At 34.3% G+C, this 22,905-nt stretch overlaps 1 protein-coding gene across 4 annotated transcripts in view; it reads right to left on the minus strand.

Annotated features, from left to right (window-relative positions):
* Positions 1 to 22,905, minus strand: part of LOC125614377 (cohesin subunit SA-2-like) — an 83,096-nt gene that overhangs the window by 14,004 nt on the left and 46,187 nt on the right. For 3 of the 4 annotated variants that reach the window (XM_048797064.1, XM_048797065.1, XM_048797063.1), the window contains exons 2-4: positions 15,161 to 15,304; positions 11,501 to 11,579; positions 5,791 to 5,955 (exon numbers count right to left, since the gene is read on the minus strand). In XM_048797064.1, the coding sequence (XP_048653021.1) occupies positions 5,791 to 5,955; positions 11,501 to 11,579; positions 15,161 to 15,204 (288 nt within the window). In that variant the 5' untranslated portion in view covers positions 15,205 to 15,304. Of the gene's footprint in view, positions 1 to 5,790; positions 5,956 to 11,500; positions 11,580 to 13,114; positions 13,134 to 15,160; positions 15,305 to 22,905 lie in introns of those variants that run through there. The other variant, XM_048797067.1, reaches the window with a different exon arrangement.

Genomic DNA, 22,905 nt, shown 5'->3' on the forward strand with positions numbered 1-22,905 from the left:
CCCCCCCCCCCCCCCTCGCCGCAATGAGACACCACTTCACAACCAGTAGGGTCCACTAGGATGGTTATAATGATAAAAGAAAAAATAAAAAATAACTAGCTTTGGTGGGAAGGGGGTGTAACTCGGTGGTAAAGTGCTTGGCTAACATGTGTATAAGGCCTAGTATTCTCCAGCACCACAACACACACACACACACACACACACACACACACACACACAAAGTCCAAAACCAAAAAAACCCCCCACATATTAGCAAAATACAAATAAATGGAACACTTGAACACTGCTGGTAGAAGAAAAATGGTACAACCACTTTGGAAAAATTGGCAGATCCTCAAAAAGTTAAATATAGTATTACCACATGACACTGTAATTTGACTCCCAGGTATATATTACCAATGAGGAATGAAAACATATGTCCAAACAAATATTTGTGCAGCATTATTCAAAAAAGCCAAAAGAGCGGAAGCAGCCCAAATGTGTTTCCAGGGATGAATAAAATGTGGTATATCTATAAAATATAATAGTTTGACCAAAAGGAATTAAGTAATAATAGACACCACATGAACAAACCTGGTTAGTATTATGCTAGATCAAAGAAATAATTCATAAGGAACCACAAACTGTATGAACCCATTTATATGAAATGTCCAGAATAGACAAAAATACAGAAAAGTAATTAAGAGTGGCCTAGTCCTAGAAAAAGGGAAATGACTGCTAAAGGACATGAGAATCCTTTCTAGGATGACGAAAATGTTCTAAAATTAGATTGTGATGGTAGCTGCACAATTCTGTGAATGTACTAAAAACCACTGAATCTACACTTTAAAACATTTCATTCATGCTGGCTAGAGTTGTGGCTCAGTGGTAGAGCGTTTGCCTAGCACGTGTGAGGCCCTGGGTTCAGTCCTCCACACCACACAAAAGTAAATAAAATAAAGATATTGTGTCCATCTACAACTAAAAAGAATTTTTAAACTAAAAAAATATATATTTCATTCATGCTATATTTTGAATCTGGAATGTCCTACAAACACCCATGGAAAAATAGTTAGTCCTCAGTGCTGCACTACTGGAAGATCATAGAACCTTTTAAAAGGTGGGGCCTAGTGGGAGGTTTTTAGGTTATTGGAGACATTCCTCCTAAGAGGATTGTGGCACATGGGTCCATTTCAGCTACCAAGAGGTGAACAAGCTTGCTTCACCACATACTCCCTGCCACAAAGTACAGGACAAATAACATGAATTAAAACCTCTGAAACAATGAGCCAAAATACACCTTACCTCTTTATAAACTGATTATCTCAGGTATTTGTTACAATAACAGAAAGCTATCACAATTAATTTTTATATTTGAATCCTTTTCTGTATAACGGTTTGCATATGCTAAACAATACAAGTTACAAAAGAAAAATTTCCTATTGATATCTGCAATAAAAGCAACAGAATATACTGTTATGGCCCCAAAATCTTTGACATTGCTCCAGTAAGATGTTAAGTCTATGTCCTCTTCCCTAGAACAAAGTGAGGCAATGTGTCCTAATCGAAGTCACAAAGGGCCATGCATCTGCATTGGTCTCTGGGAGCATTTGTGAACTAGATACTATCTCTCAAGACATTCTTTCAAAAACCAGAAGCCATTCTATAAAATATCCAAGTTACAGAGAAAAGGATTTGTAGGTGCCCAAGATAAAGTTCCAACTGAGCCCAGCCGTGGAATTATAAACATACTATACACCAAAAATTAGTAAAGAAACTCACACATGATTAGAGTCCTTACATTACTACCATACATTGAACTAATCTGTCCCAACTAAGGCCCAGCCATCATGGAGCTGAGACAAGTCATTCCTATTCAGTTCTGAATGAATTCTAGACTCACAGAATCATTAAGTCAAATAAAATGGTCACTGATGCACATCAATGAGATTGTAGTAGTGTTATATAGCAATAGACAGTGAAGAATAAGAGCTACATTAATCAATAATGCTACAAAAATATTTAATGAAATCGTATACCCCATCACATATTTTATGAAGGTCAAATTAATTTAATTAGGAATAACAATCTACCATAATAAAAATAAATGTAGGTTATTAACTATTAAACAGTTAAAATTGTTAATCATCAAATAATATGCAAACAACTTATTCAATAAAATTGAATATTATTTAATAAAATAATGGGGGCATATGCATGGTTTCTTCTTTCTTAAAATATAAGAACTATTTTTGGGTGGCAGCACTAGAGTACTCTACCACTGAGCTAGATCTACAGCCCTTTGTATTTTTCATTTTGATATACAAGATCTCACTAAGTTTCTAAGGCTCAAACTTATGATCTTCCTGCCTCAGCGCAGTCACTGGGATTATAGGTATAAGTCACTGCACCAGGTTTATAACAATATTTTTAAGCCAGTAGCCAGTCTTGTATTTATTCACACTCACTTGAAATTAACTCTAAAAAATAATAACTAAGGGGGAAAGGCATAAAGATCAATAGAGGGAAGGGAACAATGGTGGGGAAAGGAAAGGGGAAGGGGAAGGAGAGGTACTGGGCTCTGAATTAGACAATATATATTCCATGCTGGTATAATTATGTCAAAATGGATTCTACTCTTATGCATATTTTTAAAAAACCTAGAAACAAAACCTATACATAACAATAATACAATGTGGATTAGTGTTATAACAGAACAGTAAGAATTAACATAACGGCTAAGTGTGATAATGGACTACTAAATGTAAACAATACATTTAGGGAAAAAAAACAGTATTTGGAATACTTTTTAGAAGAGAAGAGAAACATTTGATTCAATAAGCCTTATTTGACATGTGAAGAGGAAAATGAAACTATTCAATGTATCTAGAAAAAAACAACAACAAAAACACCTTGGGGCAGAGCACAATGTGGCTGGAAAATTGAAATTATGTCATAAGGAAATCTGGGCTGGATTTTTTGCATAAAGATGAACCCTGTTTCTAATGAGACTTCCTCAATCAAATTTGGTCTTAGAAATGTAAGGTAAAGTCAGGTGCAGTTGCACACACCTATAATCCTTATAGCTGGGAAAGCTGAGGCAGGAGGATCTTGAGAGTTCAAAGTGAGCCTCAGCAACTTAGAACCTGTCTCAAAATTATCTTATAAAACAAAAAGGGCTGGAGATGTGAGCCAGTGGTTAAGTACCTCTGGGTTTAATCCCTGGTAGAAAGAAAAAAAAAAGGAAAGAACTATAAAAGGAATGAAAGGAGTTTGTGCCCATATTCCAGGAACATCTCCCATTCCCAGAAATACATGAATATTCATACTCTTTATTAGCCTATCCCCTCCCCCAATTACTTTTACCCTCTATCAGCCTATCCCCTCCCTCAATTTCATTTATCCTATATCTATCTATAACCTCCCCACCAGCATGAGGTTGAGAGTCTGATCTGTGAGCCTTTGTCCCTGCTTCTCATACTCTCGGCCAAGAATAAACCTTTCTTCACTGCTTAAACAGTGCTTGGTCTTATTACTGGTTCCACAATTCTGAGAAGGGAAAAAAGGATCCAGTTTTGGGTCAAAACTTGGTAACATGGGCATTCCTTTGTAAGACAGAAACAGAACAATGGATTATATAAAGGTTCAATCTAAATAAAGAACAAACTATAAGCAACACAGAACTATGGAAAATGTTCATTTTTTTAAGTTGTAGATGGGCACAATTCCTTTATTTTATGTATGTGGTATTGAGGATCTAATGCAGTGCCTCATGCATACGAGACAAGTGCTCTACCACTGAGCCATCACCCCAGCCCCAAAATGTTCATTCTTTAAATACTAAGATACCATTAACAAAAAGAATTAAATAATGAGGATAAACCTTCACTAAAAAATTAAAAATTTTAATGGACCAAAAAGTTCAACAAAAACCCTATATATTAGACAAAATGAGAAAACTTAATTAGCTGTGGCTATAAGTTAAAATTTCTAGTGATATATACCGCCACCCCAAACTTCATGTGTTGAACCCTAATCATTAATGTAATAATACTACAAAGTGGGGCTTTTGGAAGTTGATTGTGTCACAAGGGTTCTGAATGAAATTAATGTCATTACAAAATGCAGCCCCAGAAAACTGTCTTGCCCACTTCTACCACGTCAGGATTCAATGAGAGGAGTTTATGAACCAGAGAGTGAGCCTTCACCAGATACTGAAATACACTAGCAACTTGATTCTGTACTTCCCAGCTTACACAACTGTGAGAAATCCATTTCTGGTTTTTAAATGTCATCCAGTTTATGTTACTTTTTTACACCAGCATAAACGAACTAAAATCACTGATGTTAACAAAAACAAAAGGTACCAGAAAAAAGATCATTACAGTTAAATATTTAGAATAAAAAACTATAGAGAAAAGGCATAACAAAAATAAAAGGAAGGGCTAAGGCTGTAGCTCAGTGGTAGAGCGCTTGCCTAGCATGTGTGAGGCACTGGGTTCAATCCTCAGCACCACATACAAATAAATAAATAAAATAAAGGTATTGTGACCATCTATAACTAAAAATATTATTTAAAAATAAATAAAAAGTAAATGTGCGTGTGTCCCTTGTTCTATCCCCAACACACATACACAAAAAGCCAAACATGTATTCAAAACAACCATTTTAAAAAATAAGGGAAAATCCACACCCTAATCCCAACTATAGAAAAGAAAATTTTAGCAGATGGATAAATGAAGATCAATTAGAATGATGTAAATGAATTTGATACCTATTAAATTCCTCCCTCTGTAAAACTGGTGAAAGCTCAAAAAGCTAATAACTGAGTATTTTTATATTTTACATGTAAAATTGTTTTTATTAGTCCCAATTGATTTAAATTTTATTTAAATAAACCATACATCTACATAATTACATATTTATTAATTAAAAAGTTTTGCATTTCAGTTATCAATAACAAAAAGTCTAAATGACTTAGTTCTCAGAAAATCATTCTTGTATACCTATTATTGTTACTTCTAAGAAGAAAAACTATTCCCTATAGCTTCTATAAATTAAATGAAACTTTATTAAGTATGTATATTAAAGGTCAGGCACAGTGGCGCATGCCTACAGAGTCAGCTACTCAAGAGGCTAATATGGGAGGATAACTTGCACCCACAAGTTCAACACTAGCTTGGGCAACACAGCAAGACTCCATCTCAAAAGAGATTTTTAAAATCACATATATTCCTTAGTATTTAATATTAAAAAAATCTTTATAGGTTTGACCAACATTGTAAAGCCTAAATGCTTTCACTGTCTAAAATTATGCAGAAGAAATATAATTAGGATAATTTGCCATAGATATTCTTCCAACTACTCTTCAGCTAAGAAATAAGCAAAAGTAATAAAATCTGTAATGAACAACAGTGACCAAAATAATTCAATTCACTAAAGTGACCAGTGATCATAGTAGATCATTCAACCAAGAATTCTAATGAACAGAAGACTTAATATTTTAATGATAGCTATATAGATTCAGGGTAAATTGAATCCTCATAGCCAGGATTTACATCAACATATTTTTCAACCAAATAATATTTTACCTTATGCCATTAAAACAGAGCAGCAGAAAATGACTCAAAACACAACTTACAGTTCTTATATAATACAGATATTCATCGAGTTTTGACTAGTGCTGTTTTTTTTCTAATAAGTAGTATATTTTTAAAAACACAAATAGAAAACACAGAAATATACTTATTATTTATAAGTCATTAAAGTTTAGAATATACAAATAAACTAATAAGAACTCTGTAAATATACCTGCATAGCACTCTTGCCCATTTTAACAACTTCAAACAACATCATGTTTTCCACTCCATTCTGTTGGTGATGACCATTCATTCGGTTTGGACCAGAAGGAGGTTTTCCTCCTCCATTTCCACTTTTGCCCTTTTCTCCTGGTCCCTTTTTGCCTTTTTTACAAGTCTGCATAAAAAATACAAGTTGGTTAAATTACATCACTATCCTTGAAAGTCCAAACAAAGTTACTGCAGAAGCAGCTGACACAATGATACAATCATGATACATAATTATAACATGATTAAACTTGACACATAATATAGAGAGAATGCCATCCAAACATAAGAAAACTATGATTTCAACAGCTTCTTTGTGGTTTAGTTCTTTTTATTTATACTACCATAAGCCTAACATAACACTGTAGTATTTAATAGCACAGCATCAGCAGACAGACTATGAAGATCCAAATTTCTATCTCTGTTAACTGAGTGATCTTGGTCAAGTTAATAAACCACACTGCTTCAGAGTTTTTTTTTGTCTAATTTGCACAATGTAGGATAAAACCATGCCTGCCTCACAGGGATGCTGTGATAATGAAAACAGAAAGTAATTATTAGCAACATACACAGCTAATAATAATGCTATAGAAATATCTGCTATCATTTTAAAATGAAATGTACATTAAAAGGAAACTCAATGAATGTCACTTGAATCTAAATCTGCTGGGCAGACCAACTAGATTGAACCAATTTCCATATTTGAGCCAATTTTGAAAATTAATGTAAATAAAAACTGTCCAAAATATAAACAAAATTTGAAAACCATTGCACAAATAGAAAAGTCAGAAAATTCTTAAAGCATCACAAATCAGAAAGGCTATATCAAAGCTTTATAATAGACCCTTATGCTGTGTGTACAGAGTAAAATGGGCAGCAAGAAAAACAAAACTCTTTATTAAAAATCAGTAACTCATGTTTAGTTTAATGTTTAACTTGATTTATATTTTTAGCCTTATAAATTGTTGCATTGCTCCAAATAAAGAAATCCTGAACAGTATACAAATAGGTCTATCAGTCTCATTCTAGTCCTGGACCCTCTCTTCAACAGATATCATCAAAATAAATAATTAATAAGCACTGAAGAAATAAAGCCCCAATATAAATTGTCAGTATTGAGAATAGGGGCTTCAGCAGGTTGTGGTGGCACACACCTGTAATCCTATCAGCTCAGAAGGTTGAGGCAAGAGGACTCAAGAGTTCAAAGTCAGCCTCAGCAAATTAGTGAGACCCTGTCTCAAAATAAAAAAAAAAAAAAAAATAGAGAACAGGCTGGGGATGTGGCTCAGTGGTTAAGTGCCCCTGGGTTCAATCCCTGGTACCAGAGAAAAGGGGGTGTGGGGGGGAGAGAGACAGACAGAAAGACATGGGGCTTCATAAATCAGTGAACCGGTTAACCACACAACCCTGTTATAAATACTCCCATGGTTTTCATTCATATCTTGTTAAAGAAAAACAAGCCATTCACTAACTCATTTGTAAAATGCCAGAGTTGGATTAACATCTTACACCAAGTTTCCTGACTCATTCATCTGATGAATTCAAATCTCTTTCAGACCTATACATTTCTATGATCTAGAGAGCAAAGGTCAGCACAGTTTTTGTAAAGTACCAGATAGCATTGTAGGCTTTGTGGGCCACATACCATCTCTGTTCCATATTTTTTATTTTTACTATTTTTTTAGATAGAGTGGGATGTGCTGGGGATCGAACAAGAACACTTTACCACTGACCTACACCACTAGTCCTTTATGTTTTGAGACAGGGTTTTGCCAAGTTGCTGAGGCTAGCCTCCAACTTTTACTCCTCCTCCCTTAGCCTCATGGGTTCCTGGGATAAAAGTGCCATGTCCAGCTATTGTTACAACCCTTTTAAAATGTAAAAACCATTCTCAGCTCATGAACAGTACAGAAACAGGCTATACTTTGGAAACTGCTGATCTACAGAAACCCCTAAAAATTTCCTCCCACTAATGGTGTATCTGTATATCACTCCAGAGGGGTCCTTCCTCCTCCTTCAAGAGTCCCAAACTACCCTGCTCTTAATAATTACTTCAAATTCTCTCTCAACACCTGAAATATACTGCCTATTAGTTTATTTTGTTAATAAGATTCAGTCTTTGTGAACTTAGGCCATTAATTCATAATTGTAAAATGAAATGCTTTAATACCCAGTAAAGGAATTTTAGCAACAAGGTTCAAAGATCAACTACAAAGAATACACTGAAAAAAATTATAAAATGTTAATTAACATGGAACAATATATCTGCAATTTATCATATATCTCAATAATTACTTATCAGTATGAAAAACTAATTAGCACAATTAAAATGGCTCAATGGATATTCTGTGCTACAGGAAAAAATGTGCAAGGAGTGATAATATAAGGGAATTATAAGAAGTAAACATGCTAACTTGAGTATAGCCTTGTACAGGGAAAAATCTCTATAAAGGAAAAGAAAGTTTAGGAAGTGGTATAGAATAACAGGTTAAGAACACAGAACTGACCTCAAAAAAATAAGATACTTGGGAATCAACGAAAGATGTGAAAGATCTATACAATGAAAACTATAGAACCCTAAAGAAAGAAATCAAAGAAGACCTTAGAAGATGGAAAGACCTACCTTGCTCTTGGATAAGCAGAATTAATATTATCAAAATGACCATGCTACCAAAAGCACTATACAGATATAAAAAACCAAATAACTCAATCAACAAATGTGCCAAGGACCTGAAGAGACACTTCTCAGAAGAGAATATACAACCAATCAACAAATATATGAAAAAATGTTCATCATCTCTAGCAATTAGAGAAATGCAAATCAAAACTTCTCTAAGATATCATCTCACTCCAGTCAGAATGGCAGCTATTATGAAGATAAACAATAATAAGTGTTGGCGAAGATGTGCAGGGGGTGGGGGGTGGGGGGGATACACTCATACATTGCTGGTGGGGCTGCAAATTGGTGCAGCCAGTATGGAAAGCAGTATGGAGATTCCTTGGAAAATTTGGAAATGGAACCACCATTTGATCCAGCTATCCCACTCCTTGGTTTATACCGAAAAGACTTAAAAACAGCATACCACAGGGACACAGCCACATCAATGTTTATAGCAGCACAACTCACAATAGCTAAACTGTGGAACCAACCTAGATGCCCTTCAATAGATGAATGGATTTTAAAAAGGTGGCATATACACAATGGAATTTTACTCAGCGATAAAAGAATAAAGTCATGGCATTTGCAGGTAAATGGATGCGTTAGAGAAGATAATGCTAAGTGAAGTTAGCCAATCCCAATGAAACAAATGCTGACTGTTTTCTCTGATATAAGGAGGCTGACTCATAGTGGGGTAGGGAGGGGGAGCATGGGAGGAAAAGATGAATTCTAGATAGGGCAGAGGGGTGGAAGGGGAAGGGAGGGGACAGGGGATTACCAAGTATGGTAGAATGTGATAGACATCATTATCCAAAGTACATGTATGAAGACACAAATTGGTGTCAACATACTTTATATACAACCAGAGATATGAAAAATTGTGCTATATATGTGTAATAAGAATTGTAATGCATTTCACTGTCATTTATGTTTTTTTAAATCAATTTTTAAAAAAAGAACACAGAGCTGGACTCATATCCTTTACCCACTGAGCTTCTAGACACTTTAGTTTCCTTTTTTATTTTTTGGACCAGGGATTGAACCCAGGAGTGCTCAATGTGAGCTACATTGGCAACTTAGCAAGACATGTCTCCTTAAATTGCATAGGGCCTTGGGTTAGTTGCTGAGGCTGGCCTTGAACTTCCCATCCTCCTGCCTCAGCCTTGAAAGCCACAAGGTTTGTAGGAATGGACCACCATGCTCGGCCTTAGTTTCCTATCTAAAAACTAAGGAAGTTTTCTAATTCACAGGGTTGTTAAAATATTAAATTATGTAACATACATAAAATTTAAAGCACAATGGCTTGAGTATATATAGTATAGTGTTAAAATGTAGTTGCTTTTATTCCTGTAATCCTTCGCCTGACCCTTAACACCTCACCCACAGCAGTATCTATATAAAGTTAACCACCAAACTGTGGCACAAAAACTTCCCAGGGTCTGAAGATACACCACAGTGATAGAAAGCACATTTAGTATATGAGAAGTCCTGGGGGTTCAATCCCCAATACCATACACATAATAAAAGTCTTTAAAGAGTCCTCTATTCAGATGCCATAGGTGGTCTTGTAAATTAAATTAAATGCAAAAGTAGAGTATTATCTAATGGACAACCATATACTGCCCATTAGTTGATGGATATGTTTTAGATAGTCATGAGGTGACGTTTCAATTCACATGTCTCTCTCTCTCTCTCTCAACTTCTACTTTCTAAGGAACTAATACAGCATACAAAATTATGAACACATGAATTACGAGCACTACAAAAAATGTTCCAAGGACTAGTTAAATAAATTATGTGCCATATATAAAACTTGATGCTATGCCACCATCAATAATTATAGTTAGCCAGGTATGGTGGTGCATACCTATAATCCCAGAGTCTCAAGAGGCTGAAGCAAGAAGATCACAAGTTTGAGGTAACTGAGAGAGACACTCCCTCAAAATAAAAAAAACCAATAGGGATGTTGCTCATTGGGAAAGCACCCCTGGCTCAATTCCCAGTACCAAATGGAAAAAAAATACATTGTTATATTCAATTATGGGAAAGATGCTGAAAAAATAGCATGGTATACACAGTTTTCATGGTATAATTCTGTTTAAATAAAATTCTATATCCAGGTTTATACATAGGCATGTGTTCATCAAAATGTCTAAGGAATAAATTATCTGTGGGTGAGAGGATTATGGGAAAAATGAACATTTAAACAAGTCATCTTTTTGAACAGGTATTTATTTACTAATACACAGAGAGTCAAATGTAGGTTCAAGAAAAGCAAAATGGGGCCTGGGGATGTGGCTCAAGAGGTAGTGCGCTCGCCTGGCATGCGTGCGGCCTGGGTTCAATCCTCAGCACCACATACAACAAAGATGTTGTGTCTGCCGAAAACTAAAAAATAAATATTAAAATTCCCTCTCTCTATCTCTTACAAAAATTAAAAAAAAAAGAAAAGAAAAGAAAAATGATTTAACCATTCTCACCAAGTTATACAAAGCTCTTGGGCAACCCATTCAAAACTTGAAGCTTACATTCTGGTGACTTGAACTATGTTAGTTTTTATCCTTCACATAACTTAAAGGGCAAAACAACTGTCACCTAAAACCTATTAGACTTAAATTGGTTGTTTGTTACATGTATAGGGTGCTCTCGAATAAGAAATGTTATGTATTGCTTTATCTATATTTTGAGAAATATTAAAATAATATATTTATGTGAAAAAATAAAATACTACATTTTGCTTAGCATACTATGCTTTTACAAGATAAAACTACTAGAAACAATGATGTGTCATTAATTTCAACTTTATAGCAGTGCATATAGATAATCAAAAGCTATTTGGTCAAGAAACATAAAGCACCACATATATTCAGAAGTCATGCCATATGTATCAAACTCCAAACAACCCATTTTTAAAACATAAAAATTTCCTTCCCTTTCTTCCCCAATTTATACATCATGTATATACATTTTCTCTCTCAGAAAACCAAAAAAATAAAGTCACATAGTTGGTACATACTTTTCCTTTGCCTTGCTTTTGGTTTTTTCCTTCGATGTCCTCAAAATCTGTGTCAGAAGAAAAATGTGTTTCTGACTCCCTATAACAAAACATAAGTAAATATTGAAAACACTCCTTAGAAATGTAGATGAAGGTTTTAATTTTTTGCAACACTTTCTAAAAGGTTTGATTAAGTTAACTCATTACAAAACTCAATATTAACATTAAAAGTAATTAAGATGCTTTCCCAAAACATCATACCATAGCACATTACCAAACATATGAGATTATATAACCAACAACAAATACAGTAATCTAAAATACAAGTCTTTAAACACTTTCATGTTTTGTTAATTCTTAATCAAAGCATAAAAACTAAATGAGTGGTTCTCAAAATTGTGTGGTGTTCTATAGCAATGACTATAGTAATGGCTGTGCTGTTCTGTAGTAACCATTTTCTGGTTCAAAGACCATAGTGCTTAGGGAAAACTATTTTAACATTCAGTATTAGATTAACTTTATTAGGGAATTTCAGCAATATTTTGAATCCTCTGATCTCTCCTACCTCACTCAAAAAAACATTTATAAATTGAAGGATGAATCACTATACAAAACATGTATTTCTGAAAGGGTCATTTATGTATAAAACATTTTGATAGCCAGGTATGGCGGTGCACACCTGTAATCCCAGCAGCCTGGGAGGCTGAGGCAGGAGGATCACAGGTTTGAAGTCAGCCTCAACAACTTAGCAAGGCTATACACAACCTAGTGAGACCTGTCTCAAAAAATAAAAAGGGCTGAGGATGTGGCTCAGTGTTTAAGCACCTTTGGGTTCAATCCCTGGTATTAAAAAAAAAAAAAAACAACTTTTATAAACTAAACCATATGAAATGTAGTAGAGAAGTGAACTGTGTGCTCCATATCCTTTGTAAAGAAAAGAGATAATGAGCTAGTCAGGAGAACAAATTCTGGCAATAAGTAATTTTGTGATCTTGTACAGGGACAACATCTTAATCTTATAACAACATATATGCATGAAAAAACAAATCTCTAAAATCACTTCAATCTCTAACATAAGCCTATACCTCTAAAATACTGGCCCTTATTTTGTATAATCTTAATCTCCTAATATATGTAACAAAGCAGACCAATTTAAATAAACATGTGTGATTCTTTCTACATGTAAACATGAGTTAACCTCAGTAGTAACATATAGTCTTTTAAATGCTTAAAGAAAGGCATACTTACCTTGGTATTTGGGTCACACTGGATTTCAGAATTGAGCCACACCCATAGAAGTTAAATGTATGAACTTTATGCCAACCTAGAGCCAGTTTTGCTTTAAACAAATGGAATCAAAGGGAAAGGCTACTTTTTTTCAATCTAGATTTCTTCAATTTCCAATTTTATTGTTGTCTAGAGGCCATGGGGAAGGACAGTTTATCGATCTAAAGTAATAGTGAAGATGCTAACAGGAAAAATTACTATTTATAGAACTTACAAAGTAATTTAAACAACGTATTGGAGATAGTGGAATCCTAACTGTGTCCTATCGTGATGAGAAAGTCCTGTAAAATAAATACCATTTCTCAGAGTTAATGCACCAAAAACTAAATGACTACTATAATACTTAACCTTGAAACTAATGCCTGTTCAATCTTAAAAAGACTGTTGTCATCAATATTCTTCTCACATTCCTATTTGGCCAGGCCAAAAAAAAAATTAAAATGTCTTTAAACATCTTAATGTATAAATAATATTCTTTCTTCCCAAGATACTTGTGGCATACCAGCTCTTAGCTCAGGAACTCCTATAGCCTATAAGCAATCACTAGTCTTCACACTATTTCAACAGTCAAAGACTAATCAAAAGCTCAATTATACTCTTAATCCTCCAGGCTATCCCAACTAAAAGAATGAGCTATGGAGATCTGGCTACTAACTGAAAAATCTTCTGAAGAAAGTTAAAGTAAGTTAATCTGGAGTCTAAAATAACCCTCAATCAGAAAAAAAAAAACAAAACAAAACACTCTCCTAAGCCTTTTCTTTCTCCAATGCTTTCCTGTGTTTTAAGATCAAAAAAACAACTATAATAATAAGCTACCCTAGGTGAAATAACATGTTTATATGCTGACAGAGAATGAATTAACTCTTTAGGGGTTTGAAACATTACATAATCAAATCATATATTCCACTTTACTGTGCCCTCTATCCCACATACCCAACTAAATGCTAGGTTTTTTATAGCCCCCAACACCAATTCTCTTTTATCCATTATCCTATTTCAGGTCCTATTACTCAAAATATTCTAATAGTCAATAGAATAGCCTATAATATAAACCTTTTAAATAGTTTGTAATCTGCACATATTTAAGAAATTTCATAATCTTCTCTTATGTCTTTAAAAATCAGAGCTCAAAAAGGCAGATGAATCTAACTTAACTCCTCACATCATTTTGCATAATGTCCTCTATACATGTCACTTAACACTTTGTCAAAGGTAAGAGTTAAATTTTACAGAGAAATTCAAGATCTGGAATATATGGAATTCTCCTAAAGATACTATTTTTGAAAGCCTGAATGTCTTTGATAGATGAATTTGAGACTAGCCAATCCCTGAATCAAACAAAAAGAAAAATAAGGGCGGAGGTTGTCACTCAGCATGCATGAGGCACTTGGTTCAATCCACAGTACCACATAAAAAAACTAAACAAAATAAAAGTATTGTGTCCATGTACAACTAAAAATGTTAAAAAAGAAAAAAATTCAAGAATAAATATACAAACTAGAATAAATATACATTGGGATTAAAATCATACTTTGGAGCTGGAGCTATAGCTTAGTGGTAGCACATTCGCCTAGCAAGCAAAAGACCCTGGACTTGATCTGCAGCACTGCCCCACCCCCAAAAAGTCATACTTTGCAATATTAGCAATATACTAATAGGCTCAATCTCCACAAAAAAATAATTATTAATACTATCAAAAACTTTATACAACCAAAAGCAGATCCTAGCTGTCATTGTGCATAAAATCGTATCTATCTGTTGTGGTAAAGTTGTAAGTAACCAAACACTTTTCAAATCAAGTCTTATAAGAACCTAACAGGAAATTGTTTGTGTGTAAAACAAAGCTAGGGCCAAGTACAGTGGTGCATGCCTCTAATGCCAGCTACTTGGAAGGCTGGCCAGCCTAGGAAACTTAGCAAAACCCTGTATGTACCAATATGCATGGAACTTTTTTTTTTATAAAAATTATGGATATCATGTCCTACCTTCACAAGGCTTGTTTTATTTAGCCCGTCATCATTTGATATGACAGAAATCTTAAATTACATCCTAAATAACAATGTTTATATATACATCCCCCACTAGTGAGAAACCTTAACTTATTAAAAATCTTATGATGGTACTCAAAACAACTGCTATTGAGAAACCAACTATGGCCTCAGAATGGCACAGCAAAAAAATAATAAAATTCTGCATTATGTAAATTAAAAACAGTGCCAGAAAAATGTATGATATTAACTACTATAGAGCCCAATGACCACTGATATAAAACTGTTTCAAAATATACATTGTAATCTTATATATTAAATCTTCTTATGCAGAAATAAACTGAACCAAAATTAACATTTCTCATTTTGTGGGAAAAACAAAATTATCAAAATATAATTTACTTACTGTAGTAGATTAAAATCAGTTGGTATTTCTGGAGCTGCTATCATTTCTTTATCATCTTCTGGAACACCCCAATGTCAGAAATATATTCATATATTTAATGTGAGTAAAATGATAGTTTGCTTCTTTCTTCTAAGAAAACAACTCCTTTAAAGAAAATAAAATGACACATTTATTATAAACACATAAAAAATATTGGGAAGGGATATTCATACTCAAAATGTAAATTTCCCATGTCTGACAATATGTTTTTATAAATAAGGATTGTGTTCCCTTGCATTTGATTTCTTTTCCTAGATAGGAATTTGTTAGAACTCTTGCACAGCTTCACAGTAATAACTTAACATGAGGAGAAAAAAAGAAGTTTGCATCACAGATAATTATGTTTAAAGTGTGTTATGATTCTCTAGCCTGGTTTTATGTATATATGTGTTTATGTCTACACACACATACTTACAGATGTTATGTACATACATACATATGCACACACCCTATAAAACAGGATGTGACTCTTTTTATTAGTCCTGAAATCCCTATGACAAGTTAAAACCACAATGAGATGCCTGAAAATGTATAGCTTTTTGCTGATTGTGTACAGATCCAGTAAAACAGAGCTGAAAAAAATCCTACAATATAATTTAAAAACACTTTAAGAACAGGTTTTTCTACCCTTGAGGACACAAAGTACAAAGCCTGGCTTATTAAAAACCACTTCATGATAATGCCATACTGTGTTGAGAAAAAAGAAGGGGGAAAAGTTAGATCTGTCTGATCTAGTCCCCCTCAAGCAATTTACAATCAATTTAAACACAATAATAAATGTTGCCCGGCATGTGCAAGCCCCTGAGTTTGATACCCAGCAAAAAGAAAAAAGTTCTCAAGGACAGATAAAGAGTACTTGTGAACCAAAATAAGTACAAACTGGGCCAGGCCCGGTGGCACATGCCTGTAATCCCAAGTAGCTAGGGAGGCTGAGACAGGAAGATGGAGGTTTCAAAGCCAGCCTCAACAACAGCGAGGTGCTACGGAACTCAGTGAGACCCTATCTCTAAATAAAATACAAAATAGGCTTGGGGATGGAGCTCAGTGATTGAGTGTCCCTGAGTTCAATCCCCAGTACCCAAACAAATAAATAAGTGCGAGTTGGTGGGTAGGAAAGGTATTATGTCTACCTTTGAAGGTCAAAGGTATATTTCCCAAATGATGGAGTAACCTAAAAGCAAATGACCAGTCTATAACAAAAAGGAGAAAGCAGGCTGAAGCTAATAAAGTCTGCGGTTCTTAGTCTTATGTATATTTTTTTCATAATTTCTGTTTAATGTTTTTTTCTTTTATTCCCAAGAGAATCTGGTAGTTGGTGGCCACCTTAAAAAAAAAAAAAATAGGCAGGAACGGCTAAACATATCCAGTTAATGTCTAAATACTACACACTGATGAAATTCTAATGATCTCTTCCAACAGAGTAAACAGTATAAGAAAAAGATGGTTCAATCTTTCATTAATTTGAAATATCTAAAAAATATCACAAATGGCTACTAGTTTTTTCATTAATATACAGGTGTTCAAAACACTGCATTTTCCTAGTTTATTCTAATTAAGCTAAACCAGCAAAAATATTAAGTTTTGCTTACAAAACTTCTTTGTGAATAGCAAAATAACAAATGAAGTAATAGGAGAAAAAAAGAAGGATGAATAGCCCACAAATTAAGCCCTGAATAATCAAGAATTATATATACTACCACTGTATTTTTTTCCTGAATGGTACTCAGATTGCAAAATCTTTAGATATAACCGTTAGTATGGTCTTCCCCTTGCCATAAATCATTATCCCAGGATTGTTCTCCTCCAATATCACTAAACATTAATCTTATTGTAAACATTATTCTTAGTGTAGCCTAAGGACTACACCAGAGTTCTGAGGCTTGTCATCACCCATAGAACACACGTCTTTGTCTCCTAATTTTCTAATTTTACAAAGAAAACTAGTTTGCTTCTTGAAGGAAACTGGAAAGGCATAGACCTAATAATTCTAAACAGATCCAGTTGTCCAGATGGCAAAATGGAAATAACAAGTGGTCATGTGATCCTTGCTATGTCTCTTTGCCTCTCTGAGCATTTCATAAAAACCAAATTTACTGGGACAGGGGATGTAACTCAGTGGTAGTGTGTGTGTTCAGCTAGGGTTCTATCCCCAAGACAAATAAAACACTTTACTACTCCCCTTCAACATAGTTTTTAAGCAGACTTTAAAGACATTTCATGAATATAGTGTCCTAAGAAATCACACCTGAGGAACATAAAGAATGCATTAGCTCTGAAAAACCCTGTGTGTGTGACACACACACACACACACACACACACACACACACACACACACACTGCATTCCCCTAAATAGCAATAGAATTAATTTCTCATGTAAAAAAAAAAGTACAAAGTTTTGCCAGGTTGAGCAACCATAATCCAAAAATTAAAAATCTTCTGAAATCCAAAACTTCTTGAACACCAACATGACTGCTCAAAAGTTCCAGATTTTGGAATATTTCTGATTTCAGAGTAGGGACACTCAACCAGTAAGGTCTTTTCAAATATTCTAAAAACAAAATACTCCAAAATCTGAAATTCTAAACTATTAGGGTAAAGCATACTAAAGTTGCACTAATGAGTATTCGGTAACAGAAAACAAAGCAAAACCTAGGACGGGAGTCTCTTAAGACGAGGTGCCTATATTTTTTAAATATTCTTTTTTAGTTGTAGATGGACACAATAAATAAATAAATAAATTTGTGATTTTTAATAGCTTTTTTTAGTTGTAGTTGGGCACAATAACTTTGTTTTATTTTTATGTGGTGCTGAGGATCAAACCCAGTGCCTCAGATGTGCTAGGCAAGCATTCTACCACTGAGCTGCAACCCCAGCCCAGGTTACTACTTTTTTTTAAACATTGTTGCCTCAGAGTCTGACAGACTTAGGGAAAAATTATTTAACTGGCCAATTTCCTATCCCAGTGAATACTTGTTTTTAAAAGTCTCTAAATATTGGGGCCGGGAATGTAGCTCAGTGGTACAGCCCTTGCCTAGCATGCACTAGACCCTGGGTTTCATACCCATTATCACAAAACAAATAAAAAAGTTTCTAAATATTAAAAGTGCATCCAATTAATAGTATCTACTATGTGCCAAGTGCAGTGCTGGCCACTGGGAACACAGTAGTGAACAGGAGAGCAATGATCCTTGCCATGATATAACTACCTTTACAAGAAGCATGAAAACATTTCTACTAAGAATCATCTCCTCTATGACCACCTAATGTTATAAATAAAGAAGTCTAAATTCCATGCATATCAATATTTTATTATTTTAATCATTTCCAAATAACTTCTTTGCCACCAAAATAGTTTACCACAACAAAAGTGATAAATATATATTATAAATATATATTTGTAATTTAAAAGGGGGCACAATGAATAAACTGGGAATTTCTTAAAGAATGTAAACTTTAAATCTACAGAAAAATGAAAATGTTTTGTTGTTATTGTAAATATCTACATCTGCATATAAAATTTTCTTTTCCCAAAAACATATATTATAAAATTCATAAAAGATGTCTTTAAATGTGCTTAATACCATTTGACCTAAGATGGGAAACCCAATACTATAAGAAGTAATGCTCAAATAAAAGTGTAAGTTTAAAAACCAAACTTAACCATGTCATTTCTGGGCAACTGCAGATTATTATTTTTTAAAAAAAATATGCTCTAAGATCACAAGGTGGAGCTCTCACCTAGTATCAAAGAAAAACTTTGAAGTCTTTATCACATGTAGCATTTCTCTAGAACTACCATAAAAGAGTTGCCATTCCAACAGCTTTAGAGGATAAAGTATAGAGATGAAATCTGCATCAAGTCTCTACCACTGTTTTCCTATTGTGGGCAGCCAGGGCCTTATCTAGTAACTAGCTTGCTTCTCCTTACTGAAAACTAAGCTACTGCATTATAAATAATGGAAACAGCATATATAAACATAAAACTATTTCCTTAGGTTCAAGCATATACCACCAACAGCTTACCCTCTTGTCCACAGTTTAGCTTTCTTCAGTTTCACTTTCCCTCAACCAACCACTGTCCAAAAGTATTAAGTGGGAAATTGAAGAAATAAACAATTCTTAAGTTTTACACTACACGGACTTTCTGAATAGCAGGATGTTTTTTTTTTTCTTTTTCTTTATTTTTTTTTTCCTTTTTTGGTACTAGAGATTGAACTCTAGGGCACTCAACCATTGAGCCACATCCCCAGCCCTATTTTGTATTTTATTTACAGACAGGGTCTCACTGAGCTGCTTAGCACCTTGCTTGTGCTGAGGCTGGCTTTGGACTCTCAATCCTCCTGCCTCAGCCTTGCAAGTCCCTGGGATTTCAGGCATGCGCCACCACGCCCAGCAACAGGACAATATTTTGCCCTGTCCAACCCATCCCACCTGGAATGTGAGTGATACCTTTTTGTCCAGAATATCCATGAGACATATACCCTACATAGTCCCTTAGAAGCTGTTATCAGTCATCAAATTTACTATCTCAGTGTCACAGTGCTTGTGTGCTTATGGTCAACTAACCCTTGTCTTACTTATTGGCTCCAACATGCAAACTTTTATACAATATGTTGTTACAGCCATTCTATTTTACTATTGTTGTCTTTAATCTCTTTGCCTGATTTATAAACTCAACTTTATCATATATATGTAAATATAAGGGAAAAAACAGTACAGTGCATATATAGGTTCGCTTTTATCCATGGTCTGAGTTGTCCACCCAGAGTCTTAGTACATATACCCATGGATAAGGGGGGACTATTGTATCATGCTGTTATTAATTTAAATATATTTATGGACAACTACTGGATTAAAAAGTAATAGATGATCATGTATTTTGAATTATAAACATTAAATTCAGGTAAATAACCTCTGTAACTGTTTTGATATAGACATCTAAAAGCTGAAACTTAACTGCCACAACTTTTCAAATTATCTATAGTTAGTTTGCATTTTATGGCCTGTTACTCAAAGTTTAGATTCCAAGTTAAATTCAAAAACAGAAAACCTTTCTTCCACTTCTAAAAACGTAGAAGACATGTTATTACAGCCCATAAATAAAAATATTATTCTGCTTATTACATCTTTAATTCTTCACAACTCACTTGCTAAATTTCCTAAAATTATCCCACCTCCAAAATTAAAGCACACAAAAAATGATTTTTCATGTTGTTAAAATATCATAGGGTAAATTTTTTCTATAAACTGATGATTTCAAATGTCTTAATTCAATCCCAAATGGTCTCAAAACAAAAACAGAGCTATCGCTTAACAAGGTCCCTCAGAATCAATATATTACTTGGAAGCATGGTGGGGAGGGCACTTAATAGCTGGTGTGTTAATTCTCTTATTAAAAATATTCAACCACTAAAAGCTGACAAATTCATATACCACAAGCCATTTCCTTATCTAAATACTTCCCTGAATAGGGCCCCATCCCTCTATATATAAGGATCACATCTAGGAAGTATATATACCTGTCTAAAATGCTGTTGTAGGTGTAATACAAACACTTGAAATTAGGAATTACTCAAATGTCCAACAATGGATTAAGAGATGTTACATCAGTGCAAGTACTGTAATATTCATATAAATGAAACTATTATGATTGTGTATCAACATAGGTTAAAAAGTTTGATACATTAAAAAAGCATACATTGGTATATAATAGTAACAAGAACAAACAAGCAAAGGAAGATAGTTCATTTAGAGTGGTGGAAATTTGAGTATTTAAAATTTTAATTTAAAATCTTATTGTTAGTACAAGTAAATTATGACAAGAAACTGTACTCTTTATTAAAACCTAAACTACCTGAGGAATTATAAACCGATGCTGCTAAAGCCTCATTTATTCATATTTCAGGTCCATAATTTTATAAAGTTAAACATATAGAAACTCTTGAGTTCTATCATAAAATTATACTTACTATATTTGCCAACTCAAGATTAGTGAGAAATAGAAGCTTTCTTACAGACCCCTGGCAACAGGATCCCAAGTTATGTTCCTTTTATTGACCTATCTAATTTGTAAGAGAACAGCCAAAGCTCTGCCATTTAGTTGAGGCTGTGAATGATAAAAGGTACAAAAGTTCCCACAATAGTAGAGCTGATCAAGAGGAAAGTTACTATCATTCTTATGTCAAATGGTACATGGTAGTGTTTGAATTCACAGGGAAATAAATGAAATTAAATATAAATACCTGCTTTTAAAAGGAAAGAAAAACCTACTATCCTTTTGTTGATTTATGTCCTTAAAAATTCTTATTACTCAAAAGATATTTTTCCTCCCTCTGACAATCTCCCTAATTTGTGTTATGGTCTCCTGAATAAATGATACAGTGAAAAAAATGACAAAGCAAGCACTGATCATGTGTATTCAAACCAGTGGTAAAATCTTAATTTAGAAGTTTGACAAAATAATAATTCTGTTTCACAAACCCGGAGAGGCCTAAAGAATCCATGCTAGCCCTTGCTCTGCTGCAGGAGTAGGTAATCTAATGCGTGAAAGAAACCTGCAAAGAATTAATGACTATCTACATGTCCTAGCTAATTGGAGGGCAGGTCTAATATCTGCACTTATAAACTTAAAAAATAATATAAAGGGAGAAGGCTAAAAATAATAGGCCTTTTTGAAAAAGCTAAGACAAACTAAACATACCTAAAGCCACAAGACTTCAAAAATAACTTACTTTCATGAAGAGGGGAAGGAGCAAGCTGGGGCATTCTACAGATATGGCATCATTACACACTACCAGAAACTAAAGCCAGACAGAACTGGAAACATCCACCTGTTCCCCTACTATTTTTAAGAGTATGATAGTAGTGTCTCATTGCTCAGCAATTTTCCTAGTTTCCTTGTCCACCCACATTCTCCAATATTTTCAAAAGTGACACAAGCCCTTACCACATTGGGACCAGTTGGCCCAGCCTACATACTCGGCCTGTCCCGGTTCTTAACCATAAGCTGTATTTTCTGTATACTCAGAAATAAACGATGACCAACTAATTTGAGGGGGAGGGAACAAGAAGATGCAGTAAGAAAAGGCTTTACCTTATTCCTAATACTCTAACAACTTGAACTCAGTTGGAACCTGTTCCTGAATTCCCCAAGGATCATACCTTGTCTGAAATATTCTTGCTGTGATACATCTACTATCCCATTCCAGGAATTGAAATCCTGCCCTTATATAAATCCAACTTAAAAACAGTTTCTCTGGATCTCTCAAGCTGCCTTAAATTAAATGCCATAATATTGTCCACTCTGACACTGGTTGTATGAAACTGGATACCATATTATACTGGACACAATCTAATTCCAAGTCACCTAACTCCCCAAGGTTGCCCTAAGAAGCTGCAGCTGACTAGACATCATCAGTTCTAGCCCAAGATGAATATCAAAATAGACAAAATATCTGTTTTATCACATATTATCACCTTAAAATCATCTCTCAATCTGTCTAGGTAAACAACTAATAATTTTTAAAACTATAAGTTGATTGATGTGTTAAAGGCTTGGTCCTGCAGGTGGTGCTACTGGCAGGTAGTAAAGCTTTTAAGAAGTGAGGCATGTAAGAGGACTTGTCATGCCCTTGAGGGCAAGTGTGGTACCAAGCCCCTGCCTCGCTTCTCTGGCTCATTGATGGGTAACCAGCTTTTGTTCTGC

The sequence above is a fragment of the Marmota marmota genome, unplaced genomic scaffold, assembly GCF_001458135.2.
Source record: "Marmota marmota marmota unplaced genomic scaffold, marMar, whole genome shotgun sequence".
Lineage (NCBI taxonomy): Eukaryota > Metazoa > Chordata > Mammalia > Rodentia > Sciuridae > Marmota > Marmota marmota.